This window comes from Harmonia axyridis, chromosome 6 (genome assembly GCF_914767665.1).
Source record: "Harmonia axyridis chromosome 6, icHarAxyr1.1, whole genome shotgun sequence".
NCBI lineage: Eukaryota > Metazoa > Arthropoda > Insecta > Coleoptera > Coccinellidae > Harmonia > Harmonia axyridis.
The window spans coordinates 22,584,590-22,607,551 of record NC_059506.1 but is presented as its reverse complement, the minus strand read 5'-3'; the positions used below and the strand labels follow the sequence as shown (position 1 = coordinate 22,607,551).

Below are 22,962 nucleotides of genomic sequence, written 5' to 3'. Positions count from 1 at the left end.
AGAATTGATAACAAAATCCAGTGACCTACTTACGTGAACCATCTTGTACAAAATTTGATTTCCTGTTATGTTTGTTATTAGGAAGAAGGTCAATATTACAGAGAGCTATTTTGAGTAACCTGGAAGTACAAGATTGATATTTATCTATTTTTATTTGTGATGTCCATACATTCACACATTCACTGAAGCGGTTGTTTTCCATATTATATGTATATACATTTGTACATTTGCTAGTCCAGCAAAGTCGCCCATTACACGCTGAAAATGTCAGTTCCCGTTAGAATACAGAAGCCAAGCAGCGCCGAACGCAATAGAAATGGAGGGTGTATTTGACAAACTGATGATTCTTTCAGTGATTCCAGGATGAAACAACGCAATCCCCTCAAAAAAAGCTTAGGTGGATTGTACGTCCCACCAAATGTTATATATGAAATATTCAGAATGTATCAGAAATATAATCAGAATGTTTCATACGTGTCTATTTTTGTTGTATAAAATACTTACATATATACAATTGCTTATATATTCAAGTGTTCGATCAATGTTTCGGTTGATATTATAAAAAAAACCATATTTGTACGTTTGAAAACAACATTCAATATTGACATAATGTTGACATTATTTTTCGCTACATTTTAATGATAATAAAGGGCAGGTTACCGAATCATTTCACAACGTTATTTCAACGTACCTGTGCCCATTGAGCTTATTAGTCTGTGATCATTGCACTTTCTAGGATTTTTACTTTCGGCATTGGAGTGAATGCAGATATGAGCGTATAAGGAGGGGATGTAAATTTATAACAGAATATAACACATGAGAATCTTGATTTGTAAAGGAGTATTCAGAACTAAAATGACTGTAGTGATCCCTTTTCAGATATAGTTTTTGATTTTAATGTTTCGTACGTCCATCTGAGTCGAATCAGTTTCTCTCGTTTTGAACTTACCGAAGAATCCCAATAAATACAGATTCGAACAGATCAATGAGAGCACTGATCTGTATTCGGGTCGCGACCGGCCCAAAACACATTTCTATGACCCATTGTGGCACAGAACATACAATTATCACTTCGGCCGAAAGCCGCGAAGAATTTAAGTTATTGTGATATCGGAAACCGGAGAAGAGGATGCTTTTATTATATTTCTGCGGTGTTCACGCTCCGTCGATTTGTCCTGGAGGTATCTCACACGTCGGGGAATTCGTTACTTCCGTCTTGACATACGATTTCGAATTATTTAGGAAATAGAAGTTATATTTTCACTACCGAGACCTGGGTGGCGTTCGGTGTTTCACGAATTCAATAAAATGTTATTGATGGTCTTATTCTTCTCCACCTTCGTCCAGAATGGTAATAAATACTTCGTTTCGTGTTCAACGGGAATGTGGAAGGTTCGAACTCTGATTCCAAGAGCTTTTAGGAAAATAGTTGGATGTGCAATAATTTAATAGAAACTTTTTTTTAGGAATGCCTGAAAATGTTGGCTTTATTAACATCAGTACATAATGTATAGAAGTTTGATTTCGCGAACGACATGCCTGAGTATATTAATATATTATTAATATATAGTTATTTGATTTACTATGCAGCAAAGTAGTAGATTGACTGTCGATAGTTCAGCCAAGGCAATCAATCTACTTTGCTGCCGAGAGAACATATAATTTTTCCGTCGATAGTTTATAATGATATATGTAGGATATTGTATTTGCAAATTATTTTACTTCTCTCAATCTTTTTATTTTTTCTGTAGCGATAAAACGAAATTTGATAGAAATCGCAAATGTTGAAATGGTTGGTTGCTATGTATATGTCCATAATAATTATAGTTCGACAACTTATGAAATATCTGACATTCTTTTGGAAAAATATCGGTTATATCTATTTTATGAACAGTGATAGCGACTTCGAAGTATTTACTCGTCCAGAAATAAAGGAGGTGGCAAAAATATTGATTGTCAGAAAATGTCGAATGTTTTATTCGCATTGAGAATGAAAATTTTGCTGCCTAAGCAGAAAACTTAACTGCCCAGGCGGGAAAAATATTACTTTGCTCACTGATACGTGTCTGCAAAATTAATTTTTGCAGTCAATCGGAGAAAAAAATACTTTTCTCTCCAATATATATTTTTGCCATTTCCTTTATTTCTCGCTTTTGCTGTCCATAATGAACATTCACCGATATTTTTCTAAAAAACTTTCAGATATTTCATAGGTTGTCAAACTATGAATATTATCGACATATACATGTAGGATCCAGTTATTATTCCCTGTAAATGAGTGAGATGGTCAACCGTATGCTTGGAGACCTATTAGTTTCTTCAAGTGTCGAGGGCATGACAATTTCAATGAATTTACAGGGAACGAATTGTTATTGTACATGTAATGTAAAAAGGATGTGTTATTCTTCGAGGTGTCGAAGATATGTCATGGAGTTGTAAATCTTGAAGAAATTTACTGGGGGGTTGGGAAAGTTCGAAGACAATACGGTCGTACCAGATGTGTCACATCTGTGTATCAGGTTCTAGTCCTTCGAGAATATTCGATTTCCAGGAATCCGCGAAGATCTTTGTGAGCGGTACGGCAAAATTCTTATTGGACTAGGTACTTTCCCTAAAGGTGTGGTCAAGCCGAAAGAAGGGAGGTCGATATTCGAGACAGGGTAAGTTCGGCAGAGAGTCAGTTTAAGTTAAGTCGAAGACGAGAACAGTTCAAGGCAAATCAAAGGCGAGTCAAGTTCGGTCGGTCAACTTAAGACGTAAGACGAAAAGACGGTTCGCGGACTAGATTAAGACGAGTCGCGAAGAAGTTAGAGACGAGACAACCGAAAACTTAAAGTACGACGAAGACGAGATAATCGAAGACGTTTCGAGTAATTAACACTAGAGCTAAAGACAAAATTCAGTACCGTAGTGAGAAACTTGTTATTAGGACGTTATAAGGGTCTTCTCAATACTGAGTTTGTACTGTATAATTGTGGCTTTGTAAATAGATGTGAATAATTCCAAAGAGTTTAATTATTACAAATCCAACAAAGTCACGGAGAAAAAGACGAAAGGCCAGGTAATCGAATCATACCTCTAGACGATCGATTAACCAAGCCTACATACATTTCCAAAGCAATCAACCATTCCAACAATTGAGATCTCAATAAAATTCGTTTCAATTTATCACTACAGGAAAAATAAAAAGATTGTGCGAATATTAATAATTTGCAACTCTAATTTCTCCACAGCACTCTTGACCACGAATTTTAATGAACGTTCGTTATAATATAACTATTAACAACAGTTTAATCAATCACTGGATTACAAATATTTGATTGAAACCAGATATTTCATCATCTAGAATTTTTGAGATTCTTCATTTTGTTCTTGACTACATTATTCAACAGTTATCAACATAAATTTCCGTTAAGATCGCCAGAGGTCAAGAAGAAATAGAACTACGAGCTCCAACTTAGTCGAATAAGAAACAATTCGATACCTCCACAACCTCATACTTTAATTAACCCCGAATCTTCCAATATACCAGATGAATATTCACCTAAATATATAATGGGTTAGGATTAAACTAATTAAGTCAGATATCCAGCTTTTAGCGACCGCTGAGAAACCGGAAACCAAATTAATATATTAGTCTCCCCGGACTCGAACGTAGATCCCACCACAAACGCAGTCACTACGGAGCTGTAACTTAGTTCGGAACATTCATCTTATCAGCACTCTTCTCGGAGGGGTGAAACATTTTAAAACTCGAACGAATTAATCTTCCTAATAGTTGAAATAATTCATTGGGCCCAACTTCAAGTTCATTTCAACCCTTGCGTTCTGCCGACGACGCCTGGGATTTTTTTCGAGCCGCGTTTTTGGTGTTCTTATGCTGATTATTTTCCCCATCTTGGAATGGACTAACCAACCATTTCTCGAATAAATGAGTGACTGATAAAGATCTGTTTAATAGCGGTTGAATTTCTGTCCTCCTTGTTGGTTATCGTGTAGTTGTTTATCATTTTTACGCTATATATTATCAAAAATTATTCCGCTCGTTATATAGAAGAGCCACCGGTAATTATCAGTGTTTCGAGAAATACTAGGTTGGGGAAAAGTAATTTCGTATTTTCCTCTCTCTTTTCCAACTGATTGATTCAACTAAAAATAATTGTATTATAAATATTAGAGCCACCGGTAATCAACAGTGTTTTGATAAATACTAGGTTGGGAAAAAGTAATTTCGTATTTCCTTCTCTTTTTTCCAACTGATTGATTCAACTAAAAAATAATTGTATCATACAAAGAAGAGCCACCGGTAATCAACAGTGTTTTGAGAAATACTAGGTTGGGGAAAAGTAATTTCGTATTTCCCTCTCTTTTTTCCAACTGATTGATGCAAGTGAAAAATAATTGTCTTATACATAGAAGAGCCACCGGTAATCAACAGTGTTTTGAGAAATACTAGGTTGGGGAAAAGTAATTTCGTATTTCCCCCTCTTTTTTCCAACTGATTGATTCAACTAAAAAATAATTGTATTATACATAGAAAAGCCACCGGTAATCAACAGTGTTTTAAGAAATACTAGGTTGGGGAAAAGTAATTTCGTATTTCCCTCTCTTTTTTCCAACTGATTGATTCAACTAAAAAATAATTGTATTATACATAGAAGAGCCACCGGTAATCAACAGTGTTTTAAGAAATACTAGGTTGGGGAAAAGTAATTTCGTATTTCCCTCTCTTTTTTCCAACTGATCTCATTCACAATGAAAAGGAGAAATCAATAAGCTGAATTTAATTGGATTCAGCTTATTGACTTCTCCTTTATTTATGAATGATTATACTAACAGCTTATGATACCTGATGCTTAAAATAAATCATTCAATCCTTTTAACCTACGAGCACGTTAGCCTAAGCTTGTATCCAATTATACCATACAGTCCGTGCAATTGATACCAGATATGCATACGTATTTTGAACGGCTCATGGACACATGAAAGATCCATATAATCGACTAATTCCGAATATCCACAAAATTTGATTATAATCACGTCCTGCGAATAGCGCCGACAACGATCTAACGGAAAAAAATACGCCACGACAATCAGATTTAGATGTAATCAAGCACGATATATCGAATATGTTTGTTCACATGCAGAACATTATCAACAAAACGAAGGGGAATCAAGAAACTTGTAGAGAGAGTTCGACGGATGTGAGCCAAAATACCTCCAGGAGTAATTAGATCACTTGAAACAATCCTTGCTGTTCAATGGTTAAAGCTCGAAAGAAATAGAATGAACATTATTTCTCTAAAATTTATGTAGCAAAATAATATTGATATTAAGACCAAGATTTTAAACAAGAGCGGACATGATAGAAAGCTGTTTGCTTTCCATACGTTCGGTGACGAACAAAGTCAGAAAACTTCCTCATGGACGAACTGGTAAAACACTTAACCTAACCTGGTTTTTTGTTTGTAATTTTATCCTGATGTCTGTCGTGTGGTTTTGCGTTCTCTGTTTTCGTCTTCGAATGAAGGACTGTTCTCTCCTGACGCGGTATTTTTAAACTATCTTCACCCGAAGAAGCGGAGCTATAGGTTTTGTTCTTCCACTTCTGATAGATTTCGTTCTTGTAAGATCTATTGCTTGTAACAAGGCGGTGTGCACTTTAAGCATATTTTCTCTTCTGTTGATGTTCCTCGAATTTTTATATATTTCGTTGGCTCCCGGGTTAAAACCTCTGGAATTTTCAATTATATTGAAAAATTTAGCCGTGAATGCCTTCAGCATTTTACTCGGCTAGAAAGTTAGGAATGATGCTAAAACTTTTTTTTACAATGCCTTGTTTTATTAGGTTTATTAATTCTTCAATTCACCTCAAAATTAGGAGTATTCCTCACCCTAGGTACACTTGGTGATAACATAGGGATCAGTATATACTCTCACTTGCTTGTTAATGCGGTTGTAGTAATTTTAATCAACACAACACCATTAAGAAAACCGTGCCGACCCTGTATAATGCGGCGAAGTAGACCGACTTTGAATTTTCAGGATATTAATTTCGGCAATTATCCCGAAATACTCCCGTCTTAATCCTGACAAACATACCTGAATTTCCGTCGAGATTCCCGGACGAGATTCGTTGAACCGACCGAGCAAATATACCCGGTAGTTCAGCAGAGAAGCCATCTACCGGCGGAATCCGCAATTACTCCGCATACCCCGATTTCGGTTCGAACTTTCGTACCTAATCCTCGGCTACTCAAACATATAGTTCGCCAACCCTAAAAAATGTTCGTTTCGCCACGTTGCACCGCTTCAGGAAACAATAACAGGTGGATAGTTTCCTATCTCCGCACGCAGGATTGGTTCACGCCCGGTCGGTTCATATTGAAATTTAATTTCGGGAAATTATGGCGCCGTGCACACGCGTGCACATATTCGCGGCCTAATCTGCGGAACTGGGTGCATATTGCACGCTGCCGTGGCCTCGATAACGGCCAGATTTCAAACTGGGATCGTAATGTCTTCTTTGTTAATTTGACCGTAGGTTATGGATTACCGGCTGATTGGATATCGAATTTCAATCTCAGTCGCTTACGCTCTTCGCGGGTGTTACGGCAAACTTATTATGGGCAGTGTTGGACATGCGATATAAATGTAATCTTCCTGGGCTTCGGGAGGGAATTGGCCTTAATGAAATCCGAACGGTCGAATGGAAATCTGGCATTGAAGTGGAAGAACTTTGAAATTTGGCCGATAGATTTTCTAATTTGCAAGTCTTAATTAATAATAATAATACCACCTGGAAGATATGTTCAAACTAGTGGAAAAGTTGGGGCATACGACCCTTAAAAATCATCCATCAAAGAATAAAACAAGAGTTAACAACTGAGTTAATAAAGGGGACCAAACGAATTACGAAAATAAACCTCAACACCAAGAACATGACTAGAGTCATCAATACATGTGGATGTTCAATTCCAACATACTCTTTTGATATAGTTACATGGAGCAAAACAGACATTGAAGACTTGCAATGCAAAATGAGGACGTTGATGATAAAAGCAAGCAAACACAGTCCAAAAAGCAGCATTGCGAAAGGACAACACTACCGAGGAATAAAGCATGCAGAGGCCTGTGATATCATGGAAGTTGCTCATAGGCAGATAGAAAAGCTAAGAACATACTTCAAAGTATTGAAAAGTTGTAATGTAAAATGAGAATGCTAATGACAAAAGCAAACAAGCACAATCCAAAAGTATTATTGAAAGGTCAACACTGCCGAGGAATAAAGGTAACAGGGGTCTGATGGACATCATGGAACTTGCTCATGGGCAGATAGAAAGCCTACGCACATGCTTCAAATACCAGTCAAGTACATCAGAGGTCTACAAAACATTGTGTGAAGCAGACGAATCAACACTTTTACACGTGCATAAAGCAATATTTCACACCAACAGACAATCCAAGAAAAAGTTTATATATGCATGTTCAATGCCTATATACTCTTTTTGGTTTTGTTACATTGAGAAGTTGCAATGCAAAATGAGAACTTTGACGACAAAAGCAAACAAGAACCATTCAAAAAGCAGGAGGAATGAAGCAGGTCATCATAGAACTTGCTCATGGGCATATAAAAGCCTTCGAATATGCTTTAAAAACCAAGAAAGTACATCAGAGTTCTACAAAACATTGTGTGAAGCAGACGAATCAACACCTCCATATATTTCAAGACCATATTTCATACCACCTCCAGACAATACAAGAAAAACTGCAAAGATGGGAAAGAAGTCCCTGCATGGAAGATATTGCTATGAGTTGAACCAGAAACATGTAGATATTGAAGCGTCTAACTATTGGCTCACATTCATGTCAGGCGAATGTGGCGAGTTGAAAAATCTTCTTCTGATAAAATCCAACATAAATCTCACTTCATAATAATGAGAAATTGTTCCTTGAAGACAACTGTGTTTAGGGTAAGTCGCAAATGAAAGATCAATTCAGACATACGAGTATTTTAGATTACCAGAAGAATTGTCGTTTATAGTATATTACCACTTCTCCAAAAGTAAGGACTTAATAACTCCAACCTAACAATATTGGGTCACTTGAAATAACGAGGCAGATGATTGGGATGAGATAATATTTCTCCTATTATTGGAATGAAAGCTGGATAGCTTCATAATACTACTTTCATTGTCCCTTACATCAACAAGGCATTTATAGATAAAAATATATGGTATTGTTAACTGGTCATTTGCTATGAATATACGCCTACGAAAACATCGCAGAGAGATAAAGAATAACTTATATATACGAATATGCTATTGTTATTTCCTTTAGAAATAATGAGGAAATTCCAATAATTTGGTGAAATAAGGATTTCATTGAATTCTTCATCGAGGAATTTTAATATTTATTGGATATATGGAATAAAACGTCTACGGGTGTCTTTCACTGCTTTGTTGCCTCATGCTCATTCATTTGACAAAAATTCCAATAACGTCATCACCTACGTCTAGCAATATTTGATGAAATAGTATCTAATCCCGACCTTGAAACCTTGATTGTCGACCTTCAAAAATCTTATCGCAGACTAGAATTTGACACGATGAGGGAATAGTTATTTATAATACAAGTGCAGAAGGCATTGATATTCTTCCACGAGTTCAAAATTCAAAAACGAGCCACGAAGTGGCGAGTTTTGGAATGAACGAGTGGTAGAATGAGCCTTCTGTACGAGTATTATACATTATTTTCTCTAATTCATTGCATTTTCATTGAAATTAATGAAATATTTCCATAAATATAATTTAGTGATTTTTGCATTGAAAAATGTTGGTTGGCAGAACTGATTTCTTTAGGGCAAATTGATGAATTGACAGTTAAAGCCGTGGCGGAAAGATCGGAGTCCAACATAGAATAATGAAATATAACCATGAAAACTTTGCGTTTCTGATATATTCTCGCACGATTTTGTTCTACAAGATGTGGAAGAATGAACGGAATAACCACAGAATTAGAGAAAATATATTCAATATCAACAGTAGGGCTTTTATGTTGAAATCACTAGTTAATATAGACGATATTTTTCGACTAAGGAACAAAAATTGATTCATTATAGCATGGTAGCATTCATATTCACTGTTCAGAATGCAAACCAAACAGTCACAAGTTTAAAATGCACGCATTTTTCATGATTTATATATCGATTTTCTGAGCACCAAATGTGAAAATTTGGTCTTTTATTGAAGTCGTCATGGCATAAACGCTTTCCATCACTGAAAATGATTTTATGAGAAAAATATGCAAGTGTAGTCTGATATAAATAGTATGAATCAAAAGCTGTGAATTCTAAACCACTGATGCTACTATTTCACTGCGACACATACATAAAATTGCACACCATCTTTTATGGCACATTCTGATTGTTCCACAATAACCAACAAACCGACTAGCAGTACATCTTTCCAGCTTATGCCCTGTTTCCCATTTCCATGAAATCAAACCCAACTTCACGCCATTCTCACTTTCATTAAATCTCTTGAAATTGCTCAACACAAATCCTATTCCTATATCTCCATTACGCTCTGGACGAGCACAATTGCACCCCTAATTGATGCACAATCCCATAACAGACGTACGGATCTCCGCAGATTCGCTATCTACATCATACATATCCGTTCGTGTGTGATGCACAGTGCATTTCTTCGATAAAGATGGCAGCACGGTTGCATGGTCAGATTATAACCGTATCCAATTGAACACATACTGGTTGATAACGCACACTAGGCTGATTATGCTGCAGCAGGAAGCCGGTGGATATATTTCGTAGCTTGTCCGCTGATGAAATTTGTCGGACAAAGGTTTGTTCTCATGCTCGATACCGTTTTGGAGAGAGGGTAGTGTCGTGTTGGTCCCATAAGTGGTGGTAATGTTACATACCAGCTTTCAACCGCAGCATTGCTCGCGTGAAGAGATCTGAAAATACAATCGTTTATCTCGCGGAGGTTGTCTTCAGTTTATCATCTACTTTCGCAACACATAGTTCAGATATTTCATACTCCCATCGGAATTCTTGAAATGATTCACTGATTTGTGTAATTCACAAATATTAAGTATTTCATGTAACATTTACCGAAATCTACAAATTTAGGTAGTGGGGATTACCATGTATTCCCCAATGCTCGGTCAAATTTCTTTAACATATTACTTGCTGTACTTGCTGCCTTTGTAGATAAAAGACAATTCTTGATTGAATTCAGCAGCGCTGTGCCTGAAATTGTGTTGGGGATAGTACCAAAGTTTAGACAAAACACAATCGGTTCGCCTAATTTGTACAAGGTCTAAGCTTCTGCGAGGCTTCATAGAGGCTCAAGAGAGTAGGAGAGTGGAATTAGCAAACATTAAATCTTCGAAAGAAGAAGTAATCTAGATTCACCAGTTTGTCTCAAGAAATAGTAGTTATCGATTTCCGGAGAGTTAAGATACTGCGATGGTTTTACGTCATGATTGTAAAAACCTAGAACATAATAGTCTAGCAAGCCAAAGTGTGAATGGCACCAGAAAGATTCTCGAAAAAGTACAAAGACTAACCTTTGTGTGCATCACTTGAACTAAGAGAACGTTCTCTACTAGAGCATTTGGGATTATCACAAGATTATTACATCTTGACATCTAGTGATAGACAATAGCCTATGGGGCCATTCTCAGAATATCAAGGGGAGGTACAGGTAATGAAAAAAATGGAATGACAGACTTTCTTGTTTTCTCTAACCAGAGCATCGTAAGGAACTTTACTACGAAGATCAGTTGGGAAAAAATTGTGGAGAAGAACCTTTTTGTGCTATTGGAAAATGCACCGATAACAAAAAGAAGGAGGAGACCGAAAGAGAAATTCCCTGAATGGATGGATCATTCCAAAAGGTTCCTTCAGAAATTCAATATTGCATGATCTTTGTAAGAAAATGCTCCATTTTCTCACCCACACTTACAGACAACTGCTGCCTTAGAAAGCATCTAATGAGAATAAGGTTTTTAGAAACCAGCTACTATAGTCTATGTATATGGGGAAGAGGAAGAAACTTCTGATCACCTGGTTACAGAATGCCTCGCCATTGCAAGCCAACGTTAAAATGTGTTGGAAGAGGAATTTGAAAGACTGGGGATTTAGCTTCCTTGAAGCCGTCCTAGATACTAGAGTTCATTAGAACTCCAGGCTTGGACGGTGAGATGTAGATGCTTTGGTGAGAAAAGCTCTGATTGGACGGCAAAATTTGTTTTACGTGTTATTCTCAACCAATATTGATGTTGCACCCCTACTGGCGATAAACATATAATTATATTTTTGTAAATTGTTGTTTTTCTGTGACTACCTTTCACTTTTTGGTGCTATAACCATCATTCTACTACCTCAAATAAAATGGCCGCTTCTAATATATTTGATATTCGGTATTTCATCATGGAATATTGAACAAACATTTTTGAACTGTTAATTTTTGCTTTTGTCACCATTTAACAAGAACAAAAAGCGTTTCTTCAGAATATTTTGTTATGGTTTCCTCATTGCATCAATGCGTACAGTTATCGTTGCGATATCTTACAATTCTCACCTCTTTCTACTCTATTATTTCGAAAACGAAAGAAAAACATGACTGAAATAACTGTTAGCTAAACAAATGGTTTAAGGTAATTATTAGCCAACGCGTTCCATCTATGTGTCAGGCTCGGAATTCATCGACTAACTTGGAATAATTTAAGTTCGTCCTAGGTTTATGATGAATGAAATCGTTCATGAGAAAACAGCACTCGAAAGATTGGATGTCTGGTAGTCATTCTCTTCGGAAGTGCTCTTCTTGCTACAATGTTTTACCATGATGAATTCCACCGTCTCTATTATTCCATCATCCATATTCATCTGGCGTCATATAAATGCACGTGTCATGTGATGAACTCCGCATTTTCTTCGGGAAACTCTGATTCGCGAAGACGTTGAGAAACTTCTTCACTTCAATATGCGAGAGTTGCACTTTTGACATTTTGCCACTGAAAGGGAGGAGAAAAAGCGTCGAATTTAGGGGTGGGGGTATATATCCCGATATGAAAAGAATTCAATTTGGGCTTCGCCTCATATTTCGCTAGACCTGACAATCGATCTGAAAATTTCAATTGGGTAGATAAACTTCATATTACCACTATGAAGTTCGATTATGAGTTTCCTTAAATTTCGTTCTACCCCATGGAGAACTTTTTTGTGTTACTGAAATTATATTCAGTCGATTCTTCGGTGATCTGGGTTTTATTTACGCTCGGTACAAACATCTTCAAGTTACAATTCATTCGAAGTTTGAATATGAATCTGATTTTCCTGACCCTTCCAATCAGGCAAATAATGTTTTTTTAAGGTAAGTAACATTCTTTTGCTATTTGATTGGATTATTCAAAGAGGCAATATTTTTATACTTTCCCTCAAGGTAATTGCTAGTTTGAGTGATTGAAAACACTACACAAGGTTTCCTTCGTTCACCTTCAATAATTATACATTAATCAATCAAGTTTACTTGTTGTTTTCGTCCTTCATGTGATCGCTTATTCACGTTATATCATCATAGACAGGCATATTTCTTCCGGCTGGGTTGAATTTAAATAACAATAATGAGTTTATTTGATATCAACCCAACTAATTTTCAACTGTATAATCCATAATAATAAAATGAATGTGAATATATGTTTGTTGTCTTTTTCCGCAAAAACGATCTGAAAGACATGAAATATTCCACACAAATAGTGATCGTCTAAAATGAGAAAACTATTGAAATTCAATCTCCAAGAATAGATAGATAGATAGATAGCTGGTCTTTATTTGCAGATCATTATCACAGCAGGGCGAAGTCTAGCAAGCTATTCAACTTAATCCCTGAAGTGATAGAAAATACACAATAAATTTTCCAAAACTTAAAAAACAACCAAAATCCATTTTCAGAATGTACAATACAGGTGTGACTAAGATATGTTAATACTTATTACAGAATTTGGACAAAATAACAGAATCAACACAAGTCATATAACAGATTATAAACAATATTAACCATTATTGATCCTATTATTACACATCAGAAAGTATTTGACTTTAGTTCGGAACCTGGCTACAGGAAGATTTTTGTAATCAAGGGGCAATCTATTATAAAATCATTGAAGGAGGAAAGAAGAGTTTATCATTCCAAAAGAATCATCTTTATTTTTCGTCTACAAAGAATTTGAAAGGAATACAAAATTTCATAAAAGCTCTTAGGCAAAAAAAAATCTCTGTCAGTAACTCTAAAGTACCTCATTGTTGAGAGTACTATCGTTGACGAAAACAAACGCAAATTCTGAATAAGTGAATTTCTGTTCAAGTCAAGAAATAACTGATTGTTATGCTTATCCATCAATATTTTTCTTTGTTTCAAACTATTTCACATTTCATCAGTTTTAATTATTTAATTAGGGATTTATTTTTTCGAGTTTAGACGATTCAGTATAGCTGACCCCACCAAATACTGAGCATGACCTTGGAACCTTGAATATTCGGTTTGGCCCTCGACGTGGAAGCATGGCCGTGATATCCCCATGATTTCCTGCGCATGGGATTATCGTAATGAACCCATTTTTCGTCTCCAGTCACAATGCGATGCAGAAATCCCTTCCGTCTTTGCCCTGCAAGCAGCTGTTCACAATCAAACAAACGCCGTTCAACATCTCTCGGCTTCAACTCGTACGGCACCCAATTTCCTTGTTTCTGAATCATTCCCACGACTTTCGATCGTGTTGAAATGGCTTGTTGTGTCACTCCCAATGATCCTGCCAATTCTTGTTGGGTTTGACATGAATCTTGATCAAGTAATGCCTCCAATTCTGCATATCCTCTCTTCCACCTCCATGTTGGTCTTCGATGTCAAAATCACCGTTCTTGAAGCGTTGAAACCACTTTCGGCACGTTCTTTCACTAATAGCGGTCTCACCATAGGTATTTGAAAGCATTCGATGAGCCTCAGCCGCAGATTTCTTCATATTAAAGCAGAAACTTAAAACCCCCCGCAAATAATGAGAATTTGGCTCGTGAGTTGACATTTTTTATCGAGAATAACTTTATGATGCAAACAAAAATCGACCAATATTTCGATGACGATATTTTTAAAAATAACTAAGTTCATTGTATGACATCTACGATCTATTTATTTCGACTACCACTTACCGCTACAGCCATTTATTGCAAAACTGTGGAAGCAAAGTTGTACACCTTATGAATTGAATTGACCATTCAAGGGAGAGGAAGAGGAAACTTTATTTATGAAAATTAAAAAAAAGAGAGATTTAAGAGAATGCGGGGATTGATTGATCTGCTGAAATATTATCCATATCAATATAATATTCAACCAATTGATGTATTCGCCAAACAAAAATTTCGCAATGCTATATTCATCTCCTTTTTTTACCTAAGAGTTGAAGTTGCCGTAGGGTGAGAAAAGAATTCTTCTTTTCAATTATCTGATCGAAACATCGAGTCTACGATTCACAAAGAATAATTGGAGGGCAGAGTGTACTCCCGAATACGAGAAAAATCGTTTTATAAATCTAACATGAAAGAAAGCCTCCTAATTCAGTCACTTTGGAAAAAAGGGCAGAGACTGGATCAAAGAATATGGCAGAACTTCTGTCGTAGATTGCACTCTAGAAAATGATAACAAGTCTAGACTAGGTAATTGTTATTTGTTATACCTACCAGTGAATGCGAATGTCCAATAGAAGAAAATTTTGGGAATTAAATTTCAGTTACTGCCGAAGTTAGATCCTTTAAGAGTTAGGGCTAAAATAGCTCTGTACTACTTCGCCAGATAAATTTTGCTGATTAAATTAAAGTTTCTAGATGATTTCTCAACCCTGACGTATAATCAAGAAAGGGGTTGAAAGAGTACTTTTTAATGCGTCTTCATTTGCCTGTTGAAAAATTCATTGTAGAAGATGAATCTTAGTGTAATAATAAACATATTGAATGTGTTATGTTGATTCATTAGCATAATTTATGAGAATGAAGGTTTGATGGAATCAGTCCCTACTAGAATGAATATCATTTTGAATAGAATAAAAGTAATACATTTAATTTGTACAAAATTATAATATCATGAACAATCAACTGACGATCAGTCACCTGATTAGACCTCAATGTGGGGAAATAATTGCTGTACTATAATATTATGAATTTGTGAAAATTGAGTTTATTGGTTTTATTCAATGAAAAATCAAGTTTTCTCTGATGATTTCATAATCGTACTCATATTTGGTTGACAACTCAATCCAAATAGGAAAATAGAAAATTGCACCTGTACAATAAGCATGAGTGCTTTTTTTGAAACATATCACTTCACATTGTGTTTTTTCGAATTTTTCCACAGAAAAAATAAGATGCTTGAAATTTATTTGACAAGACTATTTTATGAGTAACAGATTATTCTGTGTACACATAGTTTACAGAGCATACTACTATTATATATGAATAAATATGTAGGTATTAATCATAGAGTAATGAACATAGATAGTATACGCAATTTTTACATGTCACCAACATGGTTAGATTACGTGGTCGGATTGTGATATATTTTCAAATACACAGTTTTATTTTATCATTATGAATGTATAGTATATTGAATGATATATATTTATTTGAGTGATTCCCGATTAAATATGCAAATTTGATTATTTGGAATTCGATATTTTTCCTAAATGTCGAATTTATACAAGCAGAATATTTATATACTGTATCTACCTGCTGAAATCCTATGTTTGGCAAATTTTGCTCTCCTAGTTTCATCGGTTGTTTCACCTTTTGGCACGCTTGAAGTTTGTTTTCTGAATTTCTTATATATTTTAGTATTTATTTCAATATATTTTGAGTTAACATGATACGTTGATTCACTATGGGATATAAGAAGTGCATTCCTTGTGGAGAAACTTGCTTATTGAGTGAAATATCGTATTACTGATATGTTTCCATTTCTGAGCGCTTCATGTCAAATTTGATAGTTTATGTTAGGGACAGAATTTGCTTACTGAAAATGACATATGCTCCTCCTATCTATGTTTATAGCTCTGAGGTATTAATCAAAGTTCTTGTAATCTTTGGTGTCAACAGCTGCTATCATAGAAAAGGCATTCGATAAAATGTGGCATCAGGGACTGATCTACAAAATGAAGTTGATGAAATTTCCCACCGAACTTACGAAATTGATACAATCGTACCTGGCAAATAGAAAATTTAGGGTGAATATCTACAGTACCAGGTCAACGATTAGAGAAATAGAAGCCGGAGTTCCCCAAGGATCGGTGATAGGACCGCTGCTGTTTAACATATATATGGCAGACATACCGAAAATGAATAGATGCAAGATAGCCCAGTTTGCAGATGACACTGCCATATACTTTCACAGTAGAATGCGGAAAACAATCACTAAGCAGCTACAGATAGACCTAGATACACTGATGGAATACTTCAAGAAATGGAGATTCAAAATAAACACATCGAAAACAGTTGCAATCTACTTCGGAGGAACAACAGTAAAGAAAGAAAGAGCAGGAAACGTCAGAATAGATAACCAGAAGATAGAATGGAAAAAGGAAGCAAAATATCTGGGAGTTATACTGGATGAAATAATGAATTTCAACAAACAGATAGCAGAAAACAGAAAAAAGACAAGGCAATTGCACGGCAGATTGTACCCATTGCTCAACCCTAGAAGTAAACTTTCTTTAGAAAACAAGCTGAAGATAATAAAAATAGTGCTAATACCAAGCATTACGTATGCAGGAGTTACCTGGTACAATACGAAGGACAACAATAATGACCAGTTGCAAAGTACACTAAATTCAGTAATAAGAACAGCGGTTGGCGCCCCATGGTATATAACTAACCAACAAATCAGAGAAGAACTTAAAATTGAAACTATTGAAGAAATAGTCAATAAGCATAGAAAGAAGATAATAGAGACGTTGAAACAACACGAGAATAAGGAATTAAGAAAGATAAAACAAATTAAAGTAAGAACGACCGATAAGAGGAAATACCTCTTCCAAAGAACTAGATAGAAGAAAAAAGTGACATGAAGTAGGGAGGAAAGCCTCCTGACCAGACAAAAGTAGAAAATAGGTGAAAAGAAAGGAGAGGCGAAGGGAATATAAATTCCGGTCCTTATACAAAAAGAAGATCTAAGACAGCTGATATCATACAGTTTTTTCATCTCGAAGCCATTAGTAATTGAAAATTGAGCGTTTGTGATTGGTGAATATTAAATCTAGGGAAATATATAACGGCAAGATTAAAAGAGAGTAGTTCTGATCGCCTATACAACTCAACTACCTACTTTCCCAACTAGAAATGCCATTACCCAACGTTCAACCGATGTAATACCGAAAGTTGAGCTCAAGCTCAAACCCTCAAAGTAAACAACCCACCTGAAGCGGGATACAAACTCCTGAATACGTGCATTCAATACATCCTCAAATTCAGAATCAAAACTCACGTATCTCACAATACGAAAACTCCGATAAAATTGTGCAACTTTCCTATGAAGTATTATGGTTTATTGTGTAGCTCTAAGCACCGGTTTTCCGGAAAACTACATGAAAGCGATGAAGTTTGGATCGGTGATTAGAGTTGGTGATCACGTAGTTCCGAACAGGTCCCAATTTGATCCTTATGTCCTTTCAATTAGGACGATACGGAAATAGCTTGTGGACCTTCGGTTGTTTGACTTTTTGGGCACGAGGGCCAAATGAAAGAGTCCAATTAGGAGTAGTGGTCGGTGGGATTTTTTTTTCGGCCCGTTGGGAAGTGGCTAGGGGTATAATGTCTAATTTGAAATTTGTTTCGATTCACAGGGTTTTTACCTAAAAACCATTTTTGAGTGTTTGCGTTCTACGAATCGATTGACAATGTCTGAAATTTTTCGAGTAGAACATGGCCTTAAAGGATAAGGCTCGATTCACTGCTGACGAATTCGTCTTCATTTTCGATAATATCGGTTAGAATCGAACGAAAAATAATAATAATATTAATGAATATGGAATTTTATTTCTCTGATAATTTTGAAACGGAAAATTCGATAAAGATAAAATAGTGCATTTAGGTATAAAAAAACAATTTCATATAGATGGAGTCATCAGAACTATAGAAAATTCAAGCAGTATATAAAAAACTGATATTTCAGTGATTAGATTATGTTACAATATAGTTGACATGTGTAATAAAATCACACTCTTGCCGAATCTTATTGGGTGTAGTAAAAAAAAATCCATTATTTTGCCAATAGATGGCTTTAGTTATCTGTATCTTACGCGGTATAAGTCCGATCGTATTCCACTGGATGGCGTTAGAAAGATGAGATTTCGTACAACAAAAAACTTTAGTGACATATTTGTGATTAGATGACGCAGTTTAGTTTTGAGCGCGTGTCAAAGATGGACACTAGCAAAGAGAGAATACGCTATATTTTACAGTTTTTCTTTGATAAAGGCGAAAATGCAAGCCAGGCGGCTGAACACTGGTAGGCCAATTGTTGAAAATGTCGATAAAATCATGGACATTGTCGAGTAAGATCGTCATGTAAGTACTGTTTCGATTGTCCAAGAGCTGAAGATTACACAAAAAACGTTTGGAACCATTTGAATGAAGCTGATCTTAAGAAGAAGCCCGACCCATTTATTGTGTATTGTGAAGCTGTAAGGGACTGGTGATGAAATATGGATCATTAACGACAACGTCAAGCGAAAACGGTCGTGGTCGAAACATGGTGAGCTGGCGGTAATGGTGGCCAAGCTAGGATTGACGGCCAGGAAGGTTTTGCCGTGTGTTTGGTGAGATATGGAGGGAATTATCTATTATGAACTGCTCCCCTACGGCACAGCCGTTAACTCGAAATTGTTCTGTTAACAATCGTATAGAAAATACTTCTGCGAATACTAAGGAAAATGTAAGAAAAACTCATGGACGACATTATTCGGTTAATCGATTTACTATTCGTCGTATTGCGTACAAATTTGAAAGTGGTACCTAGTACCAATTTTTGTAAAGATACTTCATTTTCAAATTTGTCCACAAAACCACGAATAGTGAGTCTATCAACTGAAATATTCCCCTCCTGTCAAAAATTCTATGTAAATGGAATGCAATTATCGGAAATTACAGCGATAATTGCATTGTAGGAAGCGAAATAGCACTGCGATAATTGTTCTGTTCATAGATGTATAGTTTCTATGAATCTTACACAGTTCGAATCTATGGAATCTATGTCACTTTTACAAGTTAACAGTTGATTCGGGAAATATTCCCCCGAATTACACCTTCGGTGTCGGGCTCTTTCTCCAAAAATGAAAATGAACTCATGCAGTTTTTATGACAACACGCTGTCATGCAAAATTATCGGTAATTTTGATGCACTTGTGCAATTACCTACGATAATTGCATTTATGAATTCTTCTCACATTTCTCTCAGTATTCACAAATAATAACTTATTTCGGTGAAACAATTTAAGAAATTCTAAACGTTGTTGAAGCGTTTTTTTTCATGCTGAAATGGTAAATTCTACTGAAATATCAAAAATAATACACAGTATTGCTATTATAATTTTTTCAAATTGTATAATTCCTATTGAAAAAACGTTTTCATAAGAAATATACAAAAATATATTACAAATGAAGAATAACATTCAAAAACACTAACACACAAAGAAGAACAACATCTGTAATTGTTTTAACAAATGAACAAATACTTTATTGCAATGTTATCGAAATCTGACGATCATGATACAGTGGGGAAAAAAGAAGACCTTTACCGTCAATGGATGAGAATTAACACAGCTGTCTATTTGAAAATAGGATTGGATTTTGTGATACCTACTTTTCTACCTAAATGCATGTCAATAAAAGTTTTAAAAACAAAACCTGGAATATTTTTGTAATTGAATCTACGTAAACTATATCACCAAAAGTCGAACAAGAGTAATTCCAGAAAGAGTTGAAGTTCTCATTACCTGAAAAAAAAGAAACCCTTTTAAACCAGGCAGAAAAGGTTTGAAACGGCCGTTGTTCTCCCCCTGTTTTAAAACAATCGAGTTAATCCAGAGAACGATATCTTACACCTTACAATTCCTTCTGCATTATTCTTCCAGACAGTGCCGTCATACACAGATACAGAGCTCAGCGAAAAGATTTCATCATTCCGAAATGGAAGGAAGAGCTTTTAGTGTCTAATAGCAGAAAGTCGAGCTTTGTGTACCAGCAAGAGAAACAGCAATCGCCTTTGATATAAACCTGGAAGGATAAAGGTTCCTTTCGCACTGATAAAAAGTCTTGAATGATTCAATCCTTCTTTATTGTATCATTCAAAAGAGTGAACATTGTTGTATTTCAAAAATGCCTTTTGTTCGTACCGCCTCTGTCGAATAATTATCTCCTTATTGATTTCCTTTTGTGGAAGGCTTTGTGAAAAGAGTTTTAATGGCTTATTAAAAATTGCATTCTTTGGTTATTTCTCTCAAAAAGGTCGGCTAATTATGTCAATTATGAAGTTGGCCGCAGCGTCAAGGTTCTACTATAAGTAGTTATTATTAATTCAGAGTAACGTACATAAAATTTCAATTCAGAATCTCATTTTTCCATATTATACACAAGACGTCTGATAGAGTAACGCTGATATAGTGTTTCCATCTATTAACAAGAACCATAGTTTGAGCTTTTTATGATACCATAATTTCATCAACTTTGTTGGAGTTTTTTAGAAGAATAAACCAACAGGCACTTCGAATTATAAAGAAAAAAGATCGTTCTTATATCTCAACACTATTAAAATATTGAAGAAACTGAAAGTCTGTAGAATCCACTCCAGAAAACTTGATACAAATTTTTGTGTTCATCATCAGATCATTTAAAAATTCAAGTAGAAAATGAAAAAAATAACTGATTATTCTGTAATAACAGAACCGTTGAGATTCAGTTTGTGTATGTAAGATAATCACTCAAATATTCGTACCAAATTTTAGGAGGATCATATCTTCAGAAACACCCTATCTAGATCTCAATCCCTATGGCTTCCAAGGAAGCAGGTGCATGAATGAACGAGAATTAAAAAGCTGCTGATGCAAAGTCAGTTCCTTTTTGGAATGAAATTAATTGAAAAATGGATTTTTCATTCCGATCAATGTCGTTTAAATATGGATCTGTATAAATCTGCAAAATTGAGCTGATGTAATATCGAATTGCATTATTCAAATAGAAAAGAAAAAACTTGAAAGTCACTGTCACTTTTATTGTTGGCTGAATAGCAAAAATTTTTGGACAATAGCGTTGAGGAATGCTGATTTGAAATTCTATTATACTTTATTGACCTCTGTGATCTTTCATCGATATGAAATATTCAGTTACTGATCGACAATAGGAATTGGGAATAATTGCAAAATTTCTTTAACCTGTAGCTTAATCAACATTTCATCAATTCATCTAGAGTATACAATAGATATCTCTCACAAATATTCAGTGATGGAATGTAAATTGAAATATGAAGATTTCATCTGTTTCCTTTGGAACAGGTTGAATTTTTTTTTTCTGACCAATTCCAAATGCCCTACAACGATGATCATGAATTATAAAAGTTAAACGTACGAAGTGTTTTCACTGTTTATTGAAGTGACCAATAAGCCTCTCATTCATATTGATGGAAAACTGGAATTCGTTCAGAATTTAAGGATAATGCCCTCTGGTGTTCCATAAAGAATACTTCAAACTGGGGTGTAATTTTAAAAATATATAGAGAATGAGTTGAGGACTTTCCGAGCAAGGAATCGTAATATCGAACATTTAATGGGCTCTTTCTTTGGAACTTTTTTCATTTTCGGAACAAGCTCGACTATCTGACCAATTACAAGGCAGTTTCATCCTGTTCGGAATTGCTTTACCACATTTCAGGTTCCACTAATTATCTGTCGTAAATTTTGAATATAACTCATTCTTGGTGGATGTTTACAATCATCGATCTTTTTGCTAAACATAATAACAGTAATAATATATTTAGCGACAATAATCAAAGAATATGTAAGTGATGAATATACAGGGTCATCCAGATTTTAGTGCAATAACTTTGGCGTCGAATAGAACAACTCTTTTTATGAAAAAGTTTTGACTTTTTTCTAAACTGTAACACCCTGTATCTCCAAAACGAAGCTTGTTAGGATATATGTTTATACTTCATAAAAAGAATTGTTTTAACCGCCAAAGTTATTGCCCTTAAATCTGCATCATTCTGTATATCAGGATGAATATTACGCAAAAATAAGTTACAAATAAATAGTTAATTTCAAAACTTGAATAAATAATGGCCAAATCTGTTATTGTTTCAACAAAACCACAAACGCTTTGTTATCGGAAAGTGACTGTTATGATACTCTGAGGAAAGAGAAAAAAGCCTTCATGATAAAAGATGATCTCATTTTGTGAGGCTAATACTTTTGAGCTTCGTATACTCTTTATTGATTCTTGAAATCTTCTTCAGGGACTAAAATGCAAAAACCGTTTTCTATGAACTTACAAATTCTGATAATCTTCATCATATTGGAATTCACAAAGTTCGATTTTTTTGTTGTACTTTAAAATTTAATTTTTTCTTTTTTTTTTCAGTAATTACTACCAAGGTCAGAGGGCAGCAAAATTGTAACACGGCATTTATGCAGTGTGCTCGTCCTCTGTCTGTGCTTACCGATTCCGGGCTAAGCTTTGTAACTACCAAGGAAGATTTAGACAGAACATGCCCGTAAGTATTTTTATTAGTTTTTATTAGTTTTGTTATTTTCGATGTGATTTTGTGTTAGCTCTTTCTTGCATGGACGGGTAACATACCAGGCCCAAGAATTAAAGATACACTCAGGTGCAAAAAAAAACAACGC

The 22,962-nt window shown here is 35.3% G+C and overlaps 1 protein-coding gene across 1 annotated transcript in view; it reads left to right on the top strand.

The window, feature by feature from the left end:
• LOC123682979 overlaps positions 1 to 22,962 on the top strand; it is a 120,767-nt gene that overhangs the window by 70,792 nt on the left and 27,013 nt on the right. Inside the window, exon 2 of the mRNA XM_045621839.1 lies at positions 22,697 to 22,829. Coding sequence (XP_045477795.1) covers positions 22,697 to 22,829 — 133 coding nt within the window. The remainder of the gene's footprint in view (positions 1 to 22,696; positions 22,830 to 22,962) is intronic.